Source organism: Nannospalax galili, unplaced genomic scaffold (assembly GCF_000622305.1).
Source record: "Nannospalax galili isolate Female #2095 unplaced genomic scaffold, S.galili_v1.0 scaffold85, whole genome shotgun sequence".
Taxonomy (NCBI): Eukaryota; Metazoa; Chordata; class Mammalia; order Rodentia; family Spalacidae; genus Nannospalax; species Nannospalax galili.
In genome coordinates, this window is record NW_008358866.1 from 2,834,155 (window position 1) to 2,855,839 (window position 21,685).

Here is a 21,685-nt window from a genome sequence, read left to right on the forward strand (position 1 = left end):
GGAGCCGGGGCGACCGGACGCACGCTGGGCCTGCGGCCTCCTCCGCGGAGCCGGCGGGCGGGAGCCACAGCGGCCGGAGCTTCATCGAGCGGAGAACGGGCGCCGCGGCGGGGGCGGAAAATGGCGGCTTCGCCGGAGCTAAATGGCGCCGGGACCCCTGGGGGTAGGCCGGAGCCCTGCGGAGTGGAGCGCAGCTGCGGCCGCCCAACTGCTCCGGGACCTCCAGCACCAGCCGAGACTTTCCGCTCTGGTCGGGTAGTCCAACGAATGTGTAGGCTTGTGTCCGGCTGGCAGTGAGGTTTGGGGGGCGGGGGGGGCGCCCCAAGCCCGGCCTTTTTTCTCGTCTCCCTCCTTTGCTGTCAGCCTCTCTTTGCCTCCTTGCGGGGTTCAGTGGTCACGGCCAGGCGGACGGAGTCAGGGTGGCTGGCCGAACCGTCCCTTTACGGAAAGGAGAGACGTGGCCTGGGGTGGGGGGAAGAGTCCTACCCCAGCCCGGTGGCAGTTGTCAGATCGTGGCGAGCAAGATTTAACGATTTCAAAAACTGTTTTGCCCTCTAACATGGGCTTTTTTGTGAATCTCTTTAGGAACTTAGAATTTTACCCCGACCTCCGGAGTAGATTTGAGAGAAGGGGTGGTCAGGTGCTGTTGAATGATACAGCGTATGCTTTTATCGTAAAACACTCGGTATAGGTAAGGAACGGGCGATAGTTCTGTGCCGTGTACATCACTTCTTTCCCCTGGCCCGACTGTTGTTATTGCTCTTCTCCCAGCCTGATCGTTGTACTCCCTTTCTGCCAGTAAGGTTTCTTAGGAGTTGGGACAGCTAGAAAAAAAAAAAGCATGTTCTGTAATATTTTCTAGTATTTCACAAGCCTGAAATAATACATTTGGAACACTTATTAGTTCGACCTACATTTTTAATTCGTAAATGACAACTTTTGTGAAATGACACCTTTTTGAAAGTATTGAGGAACTAGATCACTAATATTAATTTTAAGCTATAGATAAGGAAGAAAAGAACCTTTGATTAGGTTGAAAGTTTTACACATATAAAGCCCATTTTTCTTAAGGGATTTCAATTTTCTGTTACTTCAACTTTAGCTGACTTTAAATGTATGTTTTAAAGAGCGATTTATTGTATCTTGATACTTTAGTAATTTACCACTTGTACAGTTTAAAACTGCAGCTATGGGGTTAACACACCAAGGTCTTACCTTTTACTGTGATGGTAAAGTAGTGAGAAAATTTGTGTATTTGGTTAAGGTTTAGAAAATGTTTAAATTGAATTCCATAATATTACAAACACTGTCATGGTGAGAGAATAAAGGTACCCTTCCTCCCCCAGTCAAAAATTACAAATAACATCCTGATGAGATATGAAAAGAATAATTACTTGTTAAGGGTTCAGATGAAAAATACAGATTTTGTGATGATGTTATCCCGTTATTTTAATTCCCATATTGCAGGTGCTTTAGTGGATCACCAAACAAGCTAATTTTTCCTCAGTATTTTAGTTGATAGGCTTACCCCAAAATGTGCTTGACAGACTGATTTAGAACCTGCTTATTCCTCCTGAATCTCTTTAGTTGGTTCCCCTTGAGAGAAATGGTGGGGGGCACAGTGCTGTTATTGTTGCCTTGTCTCCATCAACATATACTGAGTACGTACTTGGCATTGCATGTTTCTTGGAAATTCAAGTATATTTTAGCAGTTACAGGAATACATACACCTAAACCTTTTTACCTGGGTATTTTGAAGGGAAGAAGGAAAAAAATTTCATTTAGGATTTGAGTTTGAAAGTGGAGTTTGTCTGGGAAATGGTTGTTAGTTGAGAAACATCCTACAAGTGGGTGTCTTCTTTGATCTTTAAGTTCCTTTTCCCAGGCTTTTTTTTTTTTTTAAATAAGATGGAGAAAGGTAGTTTCCACCTCAGCAAAACATCAAAACGGAGGAAGATAAGTATATCAATAAGATTAGCTAGACATCACTAGTAACTTAAATTAACAAAAAAGATGCTCCCTACATAATTATTTTTATTTTAGCGTCATTTATCTCCCCAACAAATATAGACCCCAAGTTTTATTGATGGCCTGAGTTTAGATAACCTGAAAATAACATCTCATTATTTTGAACATTTACTTTTGTCTTAGTCTGTTAAGTACATTGGCTTAAATGAACACCATTAAAGGTACACAAGAGAGTAAGAAACAAGGATCCCTTAAGATTTACAGCCTGGCATGTAGAGGGTAGGATATGGAGGAGATTGGATTAGTCTTTTTGAAACAATTGAGGAGCTAATATTAAACTCATACCTGTGTTGCAAAGACATCAGAACTTTAGAAGAATTATGAAGGATTCAGTGGTGATCACCTCAGCCATCCTATCCACAGATGCAGAGGTCGTCCTCATAACTGACCTTCGAGAATAACATGTAGAGGCTGCCTTCTCACATTGGGAGTTTTCATTTTACTAGTCCATTATTTTTTCTTTCTACCATAAGTTTCAGAACTTTTTTCCATTTAAAAACGATTACTTGGGGTCTGCAGAGATGACTCAGCAGAGGACCAGGGTTTAATTCCCATCCACCCACATGGTGGCTAACAACTTTCTGTAACTCCAGTTCCAAGGGATCCCATGCTTCTTCTGACCTCCACAGGCATTGTATAACATGGGTGCACCTATATACATGCAGGCAATACACTCATACACATAAAATAAAAATAATAAAATATTTAAAATAAAAAGATTACTTGGGAATTGGTATACTTAAATGTATGAATCTCAGCCCCCAAGCCTTTTCTGTCTCTAAATTACATGATCAGAAAAGGTGATAAACCTAGTGCCAAATGTTAACTGAACTACAGGTAGTTATAAATGTCTGTGATGTTTGTTTGCTTTCTTGTCATTTTTTTATTTGTCTTACTGGTGGGTTTATTTTGTGAGGAGAATTCTTGTAATAGAAATCATAAAGTTTTTTGGCTTTGATAACATAAAGATAAATGGATTTAATTTTAATAAAGGAGGAACGTATTTATCGTGTCTGTTTTACTATCATTGTATCACTTAAAGTACCATTTTTGTCTATGTACACAGTTGTCAGTCCATTTCTTAAAGCACCGAAGTGCTTAGAGCTAATCATTTGCTCACTATAAGGTATTGTATAGTAAAAGAAATGCTTACTAGGTTTATTTACTGCCTAGGTATGTTTTAGTAACTGGTAAGAAAATGTAACTTAAAAATTAACATTAGCAGAAATCAAGAATGTGGTGATAATTTGTATTTAAAGAGTTTCTAATGATGTCTTATAAAAATACTTAATTTGAAAGGATGTTATCTTAATCTAGCCAAATTGATAAGTTCTTACATCATACATTGGATGAAATACTCAATACAGCTGGCCATGGTGGCCAACACCTTTAATACCAGCACTCAGGAGGCAAAGGCAGGTAGAACTCTGTGAGTTCAAGGCCAGCCTGGCCCACATAGCAAGTTCCAGGCCAGGTGGGGCTACAGGGAGATCCTGTCTCAAAAAAAGACCAAAAAAAAAAAAAAGAGAGAGAGAGAAATAGTACAGTTTTATTGCCAGGCTAAGTATGAAGTCTTGTGTATTAAAGCAACCCATATTACCAAGTAATTCACTGTACTCAAATAATTATGGCATTGTTTTTCTCTTTTTTAAAAAGTTTTTAAAATTTTTCTTTTATGTGTATGCGTGTATTGCCTGCATGTAGGTAAGTGCACCCTTGTGCAATGCCCAGGGAGCTCAGAAGAGGCTGTCAGATCCCCTGGGACTAGAGTTATGGACAATTGTTAGCTGTCGTGTGGGTGCTGGGATTCGAACCTGGGTCTTCTACAAGAATAACCAGTGTTCTTAACCACTGAGCCATCTCTCCAGCCCCTGTGGCATTGTTTTTCATCATTGATAATTGAATCAAATTTTTAAGCATTTAAAGCATTAGACTAGACATCATTAACAATTTTGTTGACAGTTTATGGTAGTTATATTTTATTATCTTTAAATGAAGCTATTAATTAGGCACCTTAAACTTTTCCACGAAATACACAGAAAGCTGGTTTCCAGGGATCTGGAACTGTTACCACTGCTTGGGAGGTATGGGGGAGGGGGTCCTTTTTGCTCCCGCTAGGAATCCTGAGCAGGCAAAAAGAAGCTCTTCATTGCTGGCAGTCCCGGGCCCTTGAGTACCCAAGACCTAGAGGCTGGACTGAAAAACCCAGAGGCTTAGCAGCTATGAACCCTGAGTGCTAGGGGGCCTGTTGTCCCAGGCTTTCATTTCAACCCAAGACTAAAGGCTCTCAGGTTAGAGGCTTACTGCTCCAGGCTCTACCTACCAGTGGTCCCAGCACTTGGCATCTTTTGTACCCTGTGGCTTCTGGCAGGTAAGAGCACTGGCTGCTCTGCAGAGGGCCTAGACTCAGTTCCCAGCACCCACATGGTGGCTAACAACCATCCATCACTCCAGTTCCAGGGAATCTGATGCCCCTTCTGACCTCTGAGGGCATTGCGCAATACAGATGCACTCATATACGTTCAGGCGGTATACTCATGCACATAAAATATAAGAAAGAAAGCACAATTATTGCCCTCTGGCCTTAGAACTTTCTTTATGCCCTGGGTGCTAGGGACCCTTGGCCCTACAGCAGTATCCCTCAGGCCTAAAGGGGGTTGAGATCTCAGCCCAGTGACAGTGGCTACTGTTAGAGTTCTCATACCTGTGGAGGTTGAGACTGTTGACTCTTCGGTAACTCCCTGGAACTCTTGGAGCAAAGAGGGCCTGCAACTTGTTCAGTGCTCGACAACCCTTGGTTATTTCCTTCTCTGCTCCCTGTCATTACTGCCCTGGCTGCTCTCTGGAACCCTTCAACTGCTCTGGCTTTACCACTGCCTCTACTTCTGCTACCACCTTCCTTTCTTGATTGTACCAACTCAGTGTGCTCTAATAAAGATCAAAAGTAGGAGAAGGCTTTTATTGTGCCTAATGTTGCAGGAGATGGCATAGGACAATGTCCCCCAGTTGACTCCCAAAGTGATCATAACAGCCTGCATAGATCCCCAGAAGAGGGGTGTGTAGGGGTGCTACCTCCATCACAGTAGTCCATGCAAATGTTTCCTCCAAGGCCTCTTTTGCAAATGAGAAACCTTGCTTCCACCAGTCACAGACCACCTCTGGGCCACCAGAAGAAGTGCTTTGGCCTAAATAGCCAGAGCTGTAAAATCATCGTAGTTCAGCAAAATTTTTGATGGCAGAAGTCCTGTGCAAGCCTTTCTGAAAGTCATGGCTGGGACAGTGCCTTCTGAAACCAAAGGTTTTCCTTTAACAAGCAGGTTGGTTGTTATGCAGGTTTTTCAAAGCATCTTGTCTGTGTGAAATGTTGAAGAAGTTGGTAGTGTTGTGAGGGCACCCAGCTGGCCATGGGACTGATAGTCCTTATGGTAGTGAGGGCACTAGGAAGGATCTAATTGCTATCAATTAAGGAGTAAAATAGTTTTTAACTCCCTACACCTTAGTTTATTTGAAGGAAAAAAAAGCATTAAAAAGGGTACTTACAATATAGACCTATCATTAAAATTAATGGTGTTTTAATAGTGTTCAGCAGTGGTTAACTCCTAACCCAGTGCCCCAGGGAGAGAAAGGTGGGGCCCTCTGATCTGTCTCATCTTTTCCAAAGTATTTCTATCAAGTGTGAAATGTTCTATCTGAAATAAAACTGGGGCTTCTAGAGATGTTATTCTGTAGCTGCATCAATTTTCCGACATTCTTTGTGTACCCATGTATGGAATTTAGGACTTTTATTATCTGCCAAGATTTTTCTACTTGGCAGAGCTTCATTCTTGTAGAATAAAAGCATGTTAAAATATGTCTCTTAAATTAAACATTAGAGCAGGGCGTGGTAAGACACGCCTTTACTCCCAGCACTTGGGAGGTAGAGGCAGACGGATCTTTGTGAGTTTGAGGACAGTCTGGTCTACATAGTGAGTTCCAGGACAGCTGGGGCTACAGGGAAACCCTGTCTCAAAAAGAAAAAAAAAAAAATTTACACATTAGAGGGAAAAATCCCATTTTAAGTATTTACAGTAGTCGTCAATAAGGAGCTTTTGTAAATAGAATAGCCTCAAAACCCTCAGTAGTACTCCTAGACAGATATGTGTACCTGTTAAAAATGTGGGGAATGGCTGTGCGTAGTGGCACACGCCTTTAGTCCCAGCACTCAGGAGGCAGAGGCTGGCGGATCTCTGAGTTCAAGGCCAGCCTGGTCTACATAGTGAGTTCCAGGCCAGCTGGGGCTACAGGGAGACCCTGTCTCAAAAAGACCAAGAAAAAAAAAAAATGGGAATGACTAGTATTGGAGAATGCTTCTGCTACAATAAGTGCAAAAAAAGTTAGAAAGGATGTCTAAATCTGGGCATAGTGACATACATTGGTAATCTGGCACTTAAAACCCCTCAGTCAGGAGACACATAAGTTCAAGGCTAGCCTGGGCTATAAAGTGAGACTGTCTCAAAAAAGTATGATTGCAGTATTGTAAAAACAATAGAAAGGTATATTGATACATGACTTAGAAACTTGGAAGGTGGGGGAATGTTAGAGTAGCCAAAAGCCCCATAAAAATAAATGAAGAAGAAAGAGTACATGAAGTTATCAGAAAAAAGTGATGGGGAGATATGGTAGGAGTTGGAGGGGAGGGAGTGGGCATGGATTTGATCAAAACACCTTATATGCATGCATGAAATTCTCAATAAATTAAAAAAAAAACTTGGAAGGTGGTCATAAAAATGTTAAAGAGAAGGCCAAGCGTGGTGGTGCATGCCTTTAATCCCAGCACTCAGGAGACAGAGGCAGGTGGCTCTCTGTGAGTTCAAGGCCAGCCTGGTCTACATAGTGAGTTCCAGGACAGCTGGGGCTACAGGGAGACCCTATCTAAAAAAGACCAAAAAAAAAAAAGTTAAAGAGAAACAAGGATAATTTTTGTGATAGTGTATTAGGTCAGGAAATCTGAAAGTTAAATGTGTCCTTGCTGCCTTAGGTTAAATCTCTCAGCCAATGTTTCCCAGTCTAACTCGTAAAGTTGTGGCACTATATATTTCTGTACTGTGCTATATTTCCCAGTATCATAACTAGTGACTATTTCTCTGCTATATAACTTCATCCCATCTTCACTTTAGAATCTGGACAAACCTAGCATCTAGGGTCACCATATGTTGCCTCCTCTGCTTCTCATCATTACTACCAATAGTGTTTCCAACGCTACGCTTGGAAACTGATTGAAAACTTTAAACTGGAAAAAGTGGGACTTCTTTCTTGTTTTGATTTTATTTTTAAAAAATACTTGACATTAACTACCCAGCAATTCAGGGGTAATATGAAGAACCAGCAGTCATCATTACATCAGTGCTAGAGTGAAGAGCCCATCAGGCACTCTGTTCTTACTGAATTCGATGTTAATAACAAATTCAGGAGTGTTACTTGGTTTTAGCCCTTTTTGTTCCACCATATCATTGTATTCTGTTAAATAGTGTCATTGTGGGTCCGAATAGTGGCATAAGCCTGTTGTCCAACTAGACTAGGGAGGCAGAGACAGGAGGATAGCAAGTTGAAGGCCAGCTGGGACTACATTGCGAGAGTTCCCCCCATCCCTGAAAAAAACAGCCATCATTATTGGGAGCTATAAGTGGAATCAGATATGTTTTTCAAATGTGAACATGTGTAAGAATGCCATTATAAATACTTTGTGCTGCATTTCAGGTACTTTATTCCTTTATTAAAACATTTAGTATTGCTGTTTCAAGGTATTAGCCAAATGATGGGAAGATACAAAACTGCCAGTTCACCAGTTTAAATGGCTGTTAAAATGTTACTTCTTTTTTCCATTGTATCTTTTCATTTCTAGTTAGTGTAAAGTGGTACTTATCATCCATTAGGGAAAAAAGGAAAATCACAATAGGTTGATGACGGTCTATCTGTGTGCTCCAAAAAGTTCAGGGTAGGGTTGGAGATCCAGCGAGTGTATTTCTATGATAAACCAAGTGGGAAAATGTTCTAGATGGCCACACATAATTTTGTTATAATGAATTAGAATAAAAGTGTTACATTTCTTAATATGTCCGTATAATTGTAAGTTTGATTCATTCATCAATGTTTCCTTAACATCAGAAGCCTGACCCCGCTTGTGTCTTCTATATCAGTATGTCTTTGTTTGCCAGTAGGGTTTCTGCCCCCACTAGTCCACTGAAATTATTTTTGTTAAGGTCATGAGTGTTCTCCATATTGTCAGGTCAAATAAAGACTTCTGTCATCTTATTCAGCAATTATTTTAATGCCCATCGAGAGCACTCACCTTAGCACACACTTTTTAGTTCTCCTTCTATACCACTAGCTAGTCCTTGGGCTCCTCTGCTTGAGCTCAACTTAAATATCCAAATATCCCCTTGGCACTTTCATTTAGATATCTTATATCTTATATTTAAATATTATTGGTGCTAATATTAAAAAATAATATAAAATACCTCTTTTAAGTACCTAAAAAGCCAGCAGTTCAAATCAGAAACCCAGGAATCGTCTTGACGTAGCTTCCTATTTCTCAGTCTCTGTCTCTTCAGGTAGCAAGCCTTCTTTGTCCTGCCACCAAAGCATATTCTGTCTCCAGCCTCTCTTTGGAATTGCTGCCACTTTCCCAAACCACAGTGATCTCTTAGACAATGTCTTCATAATTTTGGTTCTTATCTGTTCTCCATATGAAGTATGAGTTATCTGTTAAAAAATGAAGTTATCATGGCACAGCACTCAGGGAACAGAGACAGGGGGATCTTTGTTAGATCCAGGCTAGCCTGGCCTACATACTGAGTCTCAGGCGAGCCAGGGCTACATAGTGAGACTATCTCAAAAAAAAAAAAAAGTATAAATCAACAAACAAATGTAGTTATCCTCAGTTTGAAAACTTTTCCTGGCCTGATCATTGAAAGTTTTTGTTTCCACAGCTTTTTAAATAAGGTTGTTGCCTGTCATCTTAAAGTAATTTTTGATCAAATACTTACATAACCTTTAGTGTTCTAAGGTGAAATAAATTAGAGATGGTAATAACTCACTATGAAAAAAACTTGTTAGTGGTAATACATGTGGTATTTTATTTAGTAGTTGTTTATGTCAGGTGATTTTCCATAATGGTACCAAGGTCTACTGTAAGCATAAGCATACCTAAATCTATTTTGACTGCTTCATAAGTGACAGCTTGGGTTGAGAAACGGTCCATGAGCTTTTAGCAAATACAAGAACTGATTGTGCTATCTTTTGTTTATTGTACAATACTTTTTTGAGGCACATTTCCACAAGATGCACTCAAAAGAGTTGTGCTTTTATCTTGTTCTTTGGATTGAGACATCACAGCGCCTTGAGGCTAGAGTGTTTGCAGCATATTCCAGTACTTAAACATTATTTGTTCTTATTAAGCTTTATATAATACTGTTACTTTTTTAGAGTGTTGCAGTTGCATGAACATGGAGGAAAAACAATCTGGATAACATGAAAGTGATGCTGCTGACTAAGGCACTGCAACGTGATTCTATGGAAACGGCTGTAGCTAATCCAACTGTTGTCTAGGTAAGCTGGCCTTTATTGCAAGGACCTCATCAAATGATTTCCAGATTTTAGTCATAACTACACTGATTTCCATTCATCTTTAAAATGATATCATTACAATTGTAATGTTTTGCTATTGATGTTCTTTTATGTAGTAAACCTTTACTACACATTGGATCTTTACCATGTAGCTATATCGTTTGTCTTTTCTGCCAGAGGAAAGTATTCACTTAAACGCAAACAATGTATATGAATGGAATAATGCCTATATAAGAGTTACGTATTGAGTAACTGAATACACCTGAAAACCTGTCTCTATATTAGTAAAAAGTGTGTGACCAAAACTAAAACTGTTGTAGCAAGAGCTTTATTGATATTATGAGATGATTCTGTAGCCTTCAAGCAGGCCATTGATAATCCAATGCATTTACTCCCTGCCAGCTGTAAGATGCTGAGTGTTTTCTAACTCTCATCATTCAGTGTGTGTGAACAAGCAGAAAATAATATGCTGTCATGTATAAAATAGGAAGTAAAGGCACTTTAAGCAATGAGAGTTCTCCATTTCAAAAGTAGGCCCTGACTCCATAACATTACAAAATAATTTGGTCAGTGATGGTTATATGTACTTGTTAATACCATGGTAAACAAAAAGCAAGAGTTAATTTGTGCTTCTGTTTTTCAGGTAACAGAGCTTAAATACCTGTAAAAGGTGTTTGGGAAAAATAATTCTTAGATCAAGATAAAAGTTTTGGTTAATCTTTGGGTAGACTCAGGGGTTTACCTAATATATAAAGGTCAATCACCAGTATGCCCTGCCCCAAAGGTAGATGTTAAAATTTTATGAGAACATAGCACAAATCTACCAGTGAAAACATAACTAAAAGTCGAGAATGTTGCTGATAAACAACTTGAAACTTACTCTTTTTCTTTGGATGTAGTAAAAACAAAAAGGGGTAAGGGATATTGCTGCAACAAAATACCTTACAGAAGCAGTTTAAAGAAGGGATTATTTTGGCTCCCAGTTTGTGGGTATAGTCCATCATTGCAGAGAAGGCATGGAAGCAGGAACATGAAGCATCTAGTCATGTGATATCTTACACTGTGTCCACAGTCAAGCAGAGAAAAATGAATGCTGCTGTCCCCCTTCCTTTCCCCGTTTTATTTAGTCTGAGATGCCAGCCCAGGGAATGGTGCCACCAGCATTTAAAGTGAGCTCTCCCAGTTCAGCTATATAATCTAGAGAATTCCTTACAGACATGCCTTGAGGTTTCTTTCTATGGTAATTCTGAATCCTGTCAAGTTGGCAATCAAGATTAACCATGACCAAAAGTAAACACTTTAAGTTGTTTGAGTTAATCAAAGTTGGTCAAATTCTTGCAGATTATTGAACTTAATTTCAAATTAGATATAAACTATGAAAGACAGTTTTTGAAATCTGAACTCCTACTGCAGTTTCATATAAAACCTGTAATAAGAAGATACTCAGATAAATTGCCAAACGGCTATTTAATGTGCTATCTGGAAATGTTTTTGGTTTTTATTTTTTAAATCCTAAACCAGAGTCTTTTTTAATACAGATTTGAGTATGAGCACAGTTGAAGAGGATTCTGACACAGTAACAGTAGAAACTGTGAACTCTGTGACCTTTACTCAAGACACAGACGGGAACCTCATTCTTCATTGCCCTCAGAATGGTAGGGGAATTTGCTGACTTGCCATTTCACCTAATTAACTCTGAACCTTAGTTTCATAGCTCTTTTACGTGAGATCTTTTGAGTCTCCAACGATGATGAAATAGCTATAGTATACATCATTTGTTAACCAGAGGTATACTTGATCCATTAGAAAATGTAGTAGTTCTACTGCTACAGATAGACTTTTTGTTTGTGACGGTGTTAGAAACTGGGTTAAAGAATTTTATGTGGCTGATTAAGAATAAGATCGGGCTGGAGAGATGACTCAGCAGTTAAGAGCACCAACTGCTCTTGTGGAGGACCCAGGTTCGATTCCCAGCACCCACATGGCAGCTACGAACTGTCCTTAACTCCAGTACCAGGGGAATCTGAAGCCCTCTTCTGACTTCCATGGCATTGCACTACACGGGCACACTCACATACATGCAGGCAATACACTCATACACATAAAATAATAATAATAATTTTTTTTAAAAAAAAAAGAATTAATAGGATCATAGGCCAGGTGTGGTAGCTCATGCCCTTAATCCCAGCAGAGGCAAGCAGATCTCTTTAAGTTCAACTCCAGTAGTGAGTTCCAGGCCAGCTGGAGCTACCTGGAGACCCTGTCTCAGAAATAGTATTCACCTGTGGTAAATTATAAGCCTTCAAAGACCTTTGAATCTTAATGATTTGGTTACCTCTACTTACTCTTCATTTGTATAATTTATTTTGCTTTTAAGTTTGTCTTTACTAACCCACTTTTTTCTCTGTTACTCTGTAGTCCCTGGATTATCTCATTCAAATGTGGTTTTACCTAGCCCCCTACCTATTAAGATAATACTCACTTTTTTATGATTCTCTGTGCTGCTTATAGGCACCTGTAATTTCACGTGTCCCAATCAATTTTTAGGCATTTCCACACTTCGCCTTTTCCTTTTTACTTAGTGTCTGATCATAAATGCAGCTAGGAATAAATTCTTGCTATTATGAAGACTTATTGGTGGCATGATGCTTTTAAAACATCTTAGATCAGTTTCTCTTTTCTCATCTGGGTAGTTCTAGCCTCTTCAGTTTTCCCACCTCTTGGCACACAACTTGTTTTCATTTCATTTTTCCTCCTGGCCTTTCTTCCTGCCACAGTTCATGTACTTAAGTTCTTGTAGTTCAGTTTTTATTTTCATAACATTTCTTTTCATTCCTCAGTGCTACTGTGCATTTTGTTCCGACTGTCAGGAGGGATAAGCATTTTCCCTGCTTCCATTTTCTTTTCAAGTTTGTGACATCCTCCAGGAAACCTTTCTTCACTTTCAGTCTAAATTTATTTCCTCTCAGCGCTCATAACTGCCTCTTCATTCCACTTTACAGCTCTTAGTACACTGTTTTGAAAATGTTGATTTGCACCGTAAGTTCCATAGTAGTTGTTGCTCATTCCTAGCACTTAAAACATAGTATAGGCATTTGGTAAATACTTGTGAATGAATCAGATAGCCAGCCCTTCTCTTTGTATGTGAAATATTTGGAAAGCCAGAATGGTTTAGAGGGTGCCAGCTTTTTTCATAAATCCTTGTTAAGAGACTGAGTACTGGGCTAGAGAGATGGCTCAGCAGTTAAGAACATTGGTTGTTCTTGCAGAAGACCCGGGTTCGAATCCTAGCACCCACATGGCAGCTAACAACTGTCCGTAACTCCAGTTCCAGGGGATCCAATGGCCTCTTCTGTCCTCTCAGGCATTGCACAACCCGGGTGCACTTACCTACATGTAGGCAATACACTCATACACATAAAATAAAAATAATAAATAAAATATTTTTTTTTAAAAAAGAGAGACTGAGTACTACCATAAACATGGAGAGGCAATAATCTTTGAGTCCTCCTAGCATAGCTGGCTGTACTTGAGTAAGTGGATAAAAAGATGGTTATAATGGGTAAGAAAATTGTTATGGTGATTGATTACTAGGTGGAGATTTTGGTTTTTGTAATTGATTTTGTTTTTGAGCTTTTTGTTTGGTTTATTTTTCCCCTTCCATTAGAACCTGATGAAATAGATTCAGAAGATAGCACTGAACCTCCACATAAGAGGCTTTGTTTGTCCTCTGAGGATGATCAGAGTATTGACGACTCTACTCCTTGCATATCAGTTGTTGCACTCCCACGTAAGTCTGTATTAAGAACATAGAGTTCCCCCTTTGAATCAGATATAGCTTGCAAGAGAATCCACTGGCATTTGTAGGTAAATTTGGACTCAACTTTTCTCTGTTTAGTTCAAAAATACATTTTAAAAATGATACTTAGTGTTTATTGTATGTTATATGTAACAAAATGCTTTTACATATTGTCTAATCTTTTTAACACTTTATTCTCAACCTTCTATAGTCTCTCTGATGAGCCTTTTTAGGCATATTTTGCTGATTATACTCTCCCTTGAAAAATACAGCCTATATGCTGAGGGTGTACCTCATTTTTTATGTAGGTACAGATTGTGTGTATCCTTGCTTTGTTTGTAAAGAGTGTTTTTTTTTTTTATTAGTTTCCCCACACCTGAACCATACTTACCATCTCTGAAAAAGCATGCTGCACAATGTATATTGTTACCATTCATAAGTTTAGAAATGAGGAAAATGAGGCTCAGAGAGAGACTGCATTAAGGTCATTTCAAGGCAGCCTAATTCCTGTAGTACATGCTCTATAGAGGATGTTGTTGTGCTGCCTCTTAGATATGGCATATCATGGCATGGAAGTTAGGTGGATGCATAGTTTATTAACCCTAATACAGTTCTTAACATATTTCGATTCTAATGTCCTTGAGAATAAGCCAGATTCTACAGGAGATAGGATATTTCAGGTGGAATACCATTGGCAAAGGACTCTTGACAGGCCAGCTGTAACAGGCAGCTCTCTGTGAGTTCAAGGCCAGTCTGGTTTACATAGTGAGGTCCAGGACAGCTGGAGCTACAGGGAAAACCTGTCTCAAAAAGACCAAAAATCCTACTAAGGGAATGAGGGAATCCTTCAGTAGAATCAAAAAGACAGCTGTCATGAAAAAGTCTTGAAAGTACAAAACTCACAAGTAGAAGATAGACATAAAAACGAGAATATAATTTAAACCTCAGCAATATATAGAAACTGAGAAAATGAATGACAGGGGAAACAAGTGCATATAAAACAGCCCCCCAAAAGTAACAGAATGCCGGGCATGGTGGTGCATGCCTTAAACCCAGCTCTTGGGAAGCAGAAGCAGGCGGAGCTCTGTGAGTTCAAGACCAGCCTGGTCTATACAGTGAGTTCCAGGCCAGCTGGGGACCTGTTTCCCACCCCCCAAAAAAAAGTCAAAAATATGTCTTATCAATAGTAACGCTGAATGTGAATGGATTAAATTTCCCCATACAAGTGTTTGGGCTGACAAAATTAATTTAAAGGCAAAAATCCCAAGAAACTATCTTGATTCTAAGCATACACATAGACCAAAGTAAAAAAATGAAAAATATTCTATAAAAATGAAAATGAGACGCATCAGGAATATTTATTTAAATATAAAATATATTTATTAATAGATAAATAGACTTTAAGTCAAAAAGTCATGATAATGATAAAGGGATCAATTCAGCAAGGAAAAAAAGCTATAAACATATATCCATACACAGCAGAACACCCAGTTATATAAAGCAAGCATTGGTAAAGAGAAAAATAAACTATATGAATGACTACTGTTGAGGGTTTCAATACCCAATGTTGATCTCTTGACAAATCATCAGAAAATTAGCAAAGAGACATTGGCATTAAACTATACTATAAACAATATGGACTGGGGCTGGAGAGGTGGTTCAGCAGTTAAGAGCACTGACTACTCTTGCAGAGGACCCAGGTTCAGTTCCCAGCACCCACATGGCAACTAGCAACCATCCATAATTCCAGTTCCAGGTGATCGAACACCTTCTTCTGACCTCTGCAAACATTGCACAATATGGGTGCACTTACATACATGCAGGTAATAGTAATACACTCGTACACATAAAATAAAATAATAAAATGTTAAACCATATAGACCTAACAGATTTTTACAAATCATTTGTCTAACAGTGAAATACATGCTCTTTATAGTACCTGGAACATTCTCTAGGATACACCGTGCAAGTTTCAGGCCACAAAACAAGTTCTAATAAATTCAAAAAAGTAGTCATCACATCACCATATGAATAATATTAGAAATCAGAGGCTAGAGAAATGGCTCAGTGATTAAGAGCACTGACTGCTCTTGCAGAGAACACAGGTTCAATTCCTGACACCTACATGGCAGCTAACAACCATCCATAATTCCATTTCCAGGGGAATCCAACACTCTCTTCTGATCTCCTCAGGCATTGCATGACATAGGTGCACTTACATATATGCAGGCAATACACTCATACACATAAAGTAAAAATAATAAATATAATTTTTTTAATTAGAAATCAAACAACATACTTTTGAATGATTAATGGGTCAACAAATCAAATGGAACAATGCAAAAAATTTTTTTTTAATATTTATTTTTTTATGTGTATGCGTGTATTGCCTGCATGTAGGTTAGTGCACCCGTGTCATGCAGTGCTCACAGAGGACAGAAGAGACTGTTGGATCCCCTGGAACTGGAGTTACGGACAGTTGTTAGCTGCCATGTGGGTGCTGGGATTCAAACCTGGGTCTTCTCTAAGGCCAACCAGTGTTCTTAACTGCTGAGCCATCTCTCCAGCCCCAAATGGCAAAATTTTTTAAAACAAATGAATACAGGAACACTGCATGTGAAGGCCTAAGGGATATAGCAAAAGCAATCTTAAGAGGGAAGTTAATAGCATTAAGTGCCTATATTGAAAAAAAATCTCAAATAACCAAACAGTGTATTCAGGGACCTGGAGAAGTGAGAATAAATCAGACTCAAAATTGGAAGGGAACAAATAACAAGTATCAGATCACATGTAAGCAAAATAGATGCTAAAAAGCTAATATAAGAATTTGATGGACTGGAGAGATGGCTCAGTGGATAAGAGCACTGGTTGCTCTTGCAGAGGACCTGAGTTCTGTTCTAAGCACCCGTATGGCTATTTACAACCTTGTGTGTAACTCCAGTTACAGGGGATCTGAGGCTACCTTCTGGCTTCTGTGGGCAAGGGGAGTACCTGAGACAAAATACACATAGAATGAAAATAATCATTTTTTTAAAAACTCGTAATAGCTAGCTGATTTAGGGGGAAGCATGTACATAAATGAGGTTGATTAGCTAGATTAACCAGAATTAAAAAGAGACTTGAAATCAGAAACAAAATGAGAAATTATAATTTATACTGCAGAAATACAAAAGACCCATTAGAGATAGCTATGTATTAAACAACTGTGCCATTAAGTGGGAAAACCTAGAAGTAAATAAATTTGTGGTACTGTCTTACTTAACTTTCTATTGCTGTGATAAGACATTCTGACCTTAACCAACTTGGGAAGGAAAGGGTTTGTTTGGCTTACACATCCTGCTCACAGTTCATCATTGTAGGAAGCTAGGATGGGAACTCAAGGCAGGAACATGGAGGCTGAAGCTGAAAAGCAAACCATGGAGGAACATTGCTTACTGACTTGCTCCTCTGGCCTATGTTCATCCATCTTTGTTGTTGTTGTTGTTGTTGTTCTCTTTTTTAACTTTTACAAAAACTATATTGAGAATTTCATACATGCATGTAAGGTATTTGATCAAATCCATGCCCCCTCCCTCCCTTCCAACACCTCCCATATCTCCCCATCACTTTTTTCTTTTTTTTTTCTTCTTTATTTTTATGGGGCTTTTGGGTACTTAAACATTCCCCCCTCTGAAGAGGTAAATCTTTTAAGGATTAGATACAAGCTCCCAAATACTTTTGACATTTTTGGCCTTTGGAGCAGAGTACAGAGTAAAGAGGCCCAAGGACATTTTGACTTTTAGCTAAGAAACTGGCTACATTTCTTTGGGGTCTTTTTACCCTAACTGCCTAGCAAATTCCTACCTCCTATTCTTATCACACCATCCTCTAATAGGGAATAGGGACGCTGACCGCTCTGGTTTCTTCCATGCTGAACAGGGACATGGGGTGAGGCAATTGGAGTACCCCTTCAGTGGGTCTATCTAAAAAATTTTTAAGACACAAACTATTTACATATATTAAGATGAAAATTATATATGTATATATGAGTATAGATTATGTGTATATACATTGTGTCCTCCCCCATTTAATATTTTGTGTCCCCTAACTACACTGTTGTTTTCTTTTTTTAAAGACAGGGTCTCATGTAACCCAGGATAGTCTTGAACTGGCTATATAGCCAAAGATGACTGCACCTCTGATTCTCCTGCCTTTACCTCCCAAGTGCTAGGCAAGACTTTACCAACCAAGCTACCTACCTCCCCAGCCTACTTGCTGTTTTTCCAGTCTAGTTTTTTGTTGGTTTGTTTGTTTGTTTGTGAAACTGGCTACTTTTCTTTGGGGTCTTTTTACCCTAACTGCCTAGCCAATTCCTACCTCCTATTCTTACCACACCATGCCTGGAAGGGGTTACCCAAATTGCCAATAGGGAATAGGGATGCGCTTCTTCCATGCTGAACAGGGACGTGGGGTGAGGTAATTGGAGTACCCCTTCAGTGGGTCTATCTAAAAGACTCTCAGATTGCATAACTCTTATCTCTAAGGAGAAAAGAAAGTCCTTGAATCATGAATAGGAGATGTGAAGGAGAAGTAAAAGCAAGAGTCATTAGCATTACAAGTTCTAGACAGAGAACTAGAAAAAAATCATAACAGGGCACTTTTCAAATGTTCATATGAGAGTCCATTGGAATTTCTTGACAAGGGCTTCCAAAAGCATCCCTCTATTGGATTCTTCCTCATTTTCTTTTGCCTTTCAAGGCTGGACTCTAGAGTGGTGGATTCAGGATTTGCTTTCAGGTATTTTGATAGCTGGAGATGTTCCTCAGGCACTGTAACTGGACCACACTTTGTATGCACAGCACATTCCCCAGTACAGTATCTGTGAGGATCATTTTCTTTCCATAGGTATTGGTTCATTGTACATTGCCTCCTAAGTAAGATGGCACCAGCAGGTCTACCAACCTGAAATGTCTTCTCTAAGAAAGAAATAGCTTGTGGAAAGAGTTTGTTCTTGACAAGGTATCTTTTCTCAGGAAGCAACTCTGCAATACTTTTATCGTAGATACTCTTGATTCTTAAATGTTCACTGACATCTCTTTTTACACCATGATTTGTCTTAAGATGAACCTTATTTATGACCACTTAGATTCTGTGTCCTTTGCCAGGAAGATTGCTTCAGAATTTGGCACGAACCATGCCACTGTTTCCCTGGGCCCGGGTTACCTTTCCCCAGATTACTCTGGTTTTGTTTGGTTTGCCACCAGGAGTCACTGTTGTTTTTTGCTTTATACACATAAGCACATCTCTTGCCTAAGTAGAAATTCAGTTTCATCTCAGGCATAAACACCTTCAATTTTAAGAAGAGCTGTATGCTCTCATTGGTTCCGAAGACCTCGCTTATAACCAGCAACAGTGGCCTTGCACCACAGCCTTCCAGATGTATTTGCCTTTTAAAAGTCCTGTTCCCAGCAGACCTCCACTGGTACTAAGATAGCGGAAAGGCATCCAGCTTTCTTATACAACCCAGGACACCTGCCTAGAGATAGTACCACCCACAGTGGGTCTGGCCCTCAACAATCAAGAAAATACAGTACAAACGTGGCCAGAGGGCAATCTAATAGAATTCCCCGCTTAAGATTCACTCTTCCCAGATGTGTCAAGTTGACAACTGAAGCTATCCAGCACAGTTATATATACCAAAATTGAAACATAAAGACAGAAAATCTGAAGACCAATAATGAGTGATGAGATAGATTATCTCATCCTGAGAGGTGTTTTGTTTTTGTTTTGTTTTGTTTTTTTTAAATGTTGGCAAGGATACAGAAGAGGGTTACTCAACATACTGTTGATGGAGCTATAAATAAGTATAGCCATCCTGAAAAGTCATGTGGAGGTTTTTGGAGGAGAAGTGCTATGAGATTTTCTGCTGTCTTATTACTAGATGTGTACCCAGGGGCATGAGAGTAGTGTGTCGAGGTGATGCCTTCATTCCATAGTTCCATGCTTATAGCACAGTTTGCGGCAACTGGGATATGGAGTCAACTTAGGTGTCCATCAGCAGATAAATGAAAAAATGTAATTATATGGACACTGTGTAATATTATCGGTACATAAAAATAAAATCCTGCCATTTAAAGCAACAGCATGTCTTGAGTAAAGTAAGCCAGGCAAAGGAAGTCGAGGTGATTTATTTCATGGAAGAGGTAAAGAATGATGGTTAGGAAGGGTGGAGTGGGGAGACGTTGAGTAGCAAATACCAAGATGCATTTATATAGGAGGAGGAAGGTAGTATTCTGTAACACAGTAGGAAGCTGATTGTTTACCATATATATTTTGTGAAAATGATGGCCTACAGGACTTCGTGGTATTCCCAATACATGGGACTGAATGCTTAGGGGGAGACAAAAGTTCATTGACTGGTTCATTTGCCCCACTTTGTGTGCATGTATCAAGTTGTTACACTGTACCACATAAATGTGTACAATTATTATATGCCAATTTTTAACAAGAGGAGCGTCTGGTACCATGTGGTGCTAAGCAGAACATTACATGCTAGACTTCATGGAGGTCAGTTAGAATACTCAAGTTCTACTCTTATGTTTTTAAGCTGATAAAATGTGTCATTTTAATCATCCTCACTCACTTTGTTTTGTAGTCAGAGTCCCATTTGTGATCTTTCAGACTTGTTTTCTTACTATTACCTGCTCTTTCAGCTCAGTTCCTCTTCAGTACTTTAAAGCTCCTGTAACCCTTTTCCTGCTGGAAACCATTGGTCTTACCACTTTCCATTGTTTGTCCTGCACTTAGTCCTTTCTTTCCTCCTTAACCAGTTGCAGTTTCATGATTAGTCATTATATTCACTATCTTGCAGTTACTTCAGTGCTTTTTCCTTCATTGTTTTTTGTTTGTTTGTTTGTTTTTTTGGTAAAAACCATAAGCCTATCTGAATTGGTCTTTGCCTGTTTATACTTAACAGCACTACTAACTGAACAGCAGTAGAGAAAAACAGGAAAAGCAAGCTGAATGGTCTTATCCCTGATTATCAACCTGAAGTGGACTCAGTGCTGCCTATCAACAATATCAGGATTACCCAGTGTTCTTTCTGCCACTGAGATTGCTAGTTCATATGCCCCATAATCCCGGGTACCTCCTGCACCTTTCTTACTCAGCTGACAGCGTTGTTTTCTATTCACTGAGAAAATTAGAGTAACCACAAAACATTAGACATTCCGTAAGCACACCACTCCGTGCCTGTACCCATGTGTCCTGGTCTTTACCCTAGCCAAGGCTCTGCAGGTTATCAGAGTCCATCCCTTTTGCCAATTCAAGAATGTTGTTTCATCAGTTCTTCTGTCTTCTGAATCATTAATTTCTCATTTTATATCTGTTATCTTCATTAGTATTAAAAATGTGTTTTTCTTTAGAGGACCTTAAGCCATTTTTGGCCCCTATTCAATTTCTCTTCTTGCCTTTTAGAGCCCAGTACTTTCAAAGAATTACCTACATCTACCTCCATTTCTTCTTACATTTTTCCTTAAACACACTCCCTTAAGGCTTTTACTCCTTCACCAAAAATTGTTCTTACCTTTCCAGAGATCTTGTGCTAAATCCACTGGTCATTTCTCCTCTTCTTTTTCCTTCACTTCCTTCTTCTCCCCCAGCCTCCTTCATTTTGTTTTTTCTGTCTAAAGCTTTTGTCACCTGGCTTCTAGGGAAAACATCACCCAGACTTCTAAATATGGAGCACTGTAAGACTCCATTCTTACACCATTTCTTTCTTCTGTTCTTACTCATGACCTAGGTGATCTCTTAATAAATAGTTTTAAACATTCTCTCTGGTGATGACCCCAGACTTACTTTAGCCCATACTTCTAAGTTCTTAGAAGTCCAATGTACACTAGAGCCATCTTCAAACTGTTCTTAAATTCTAGATGTTTAGTAGGTATCTCAAAGTACTGTATTTAAAACTTGAGTTCCTGAAAATTTGTGAACACTTAAATTTCCTAACCTTTTCCATCTTATTAATAGTAGGTCCATTTTTGTAGTTGCCCAGATTCAAAAAGAAGGGAAAAAAATTCTGTTTTCTTTGACTCTTCAATTTTTGATGCATATAGTTTGGCCTCAAATCATTGGCTCTATTTTCAACCTATAGTCACAGTTTGAACTACTTATACATTCACCATAGTCTAAACCACTGACCTCTATTACTTACATTACAGCATTAGCCTCTTACTGCTCTCACTGTAGCCCTTCTGCCCTTTAGACTACTTTCCC

At 39.2% G+C, this 21,685-nt stretch overlaps 1 protein-coding gene and 1 pseudogene across 5 annotated transcripts in view; one reads left to right on the forward strand and one right to left on the reverse strand.

Moving 5' to 3' along the window:
- Dmtf1 (cyclin D binding myb like transcription factor 1) overlaps positions 1-21,685 on the forward strand; it is a 54,430-nt gene that overhangs the window by 557 nt on the left and 32,188 nt on the right. For 2 of the 5 annotated variants that reach the window (XM_008822477.3, XM_008822481.3), the window contains exons 2-4: positions 9,493-9,615; positions 11,172-11,288; positions 13,301-13,423. In XM_008822477.3, coding sequence (XP_008820699.1) covers positions 11,180-11,288; positions 13,301-13,423 — 232 coding nt within the window. In that variant the 5' untranslated portion in view covers positions 9,493-9,615; positions 11,172-11,179. Of the gene's footprint in view, positions 1-35; positions 164-279; positions 299-9,492; positions 9,616-11,171; positions 11,289-13,300; positions 13,424-21,685 lie in introns of those variants that run through there. The other 3 variants (XM_029558354.1, XM_029558355.1, XM_008822480.3) reach the window with 3 other exon arrangements.
- On the reverse strand, positions 16,577-21,171 carry LOC103725231 (annotated as a pseudogene).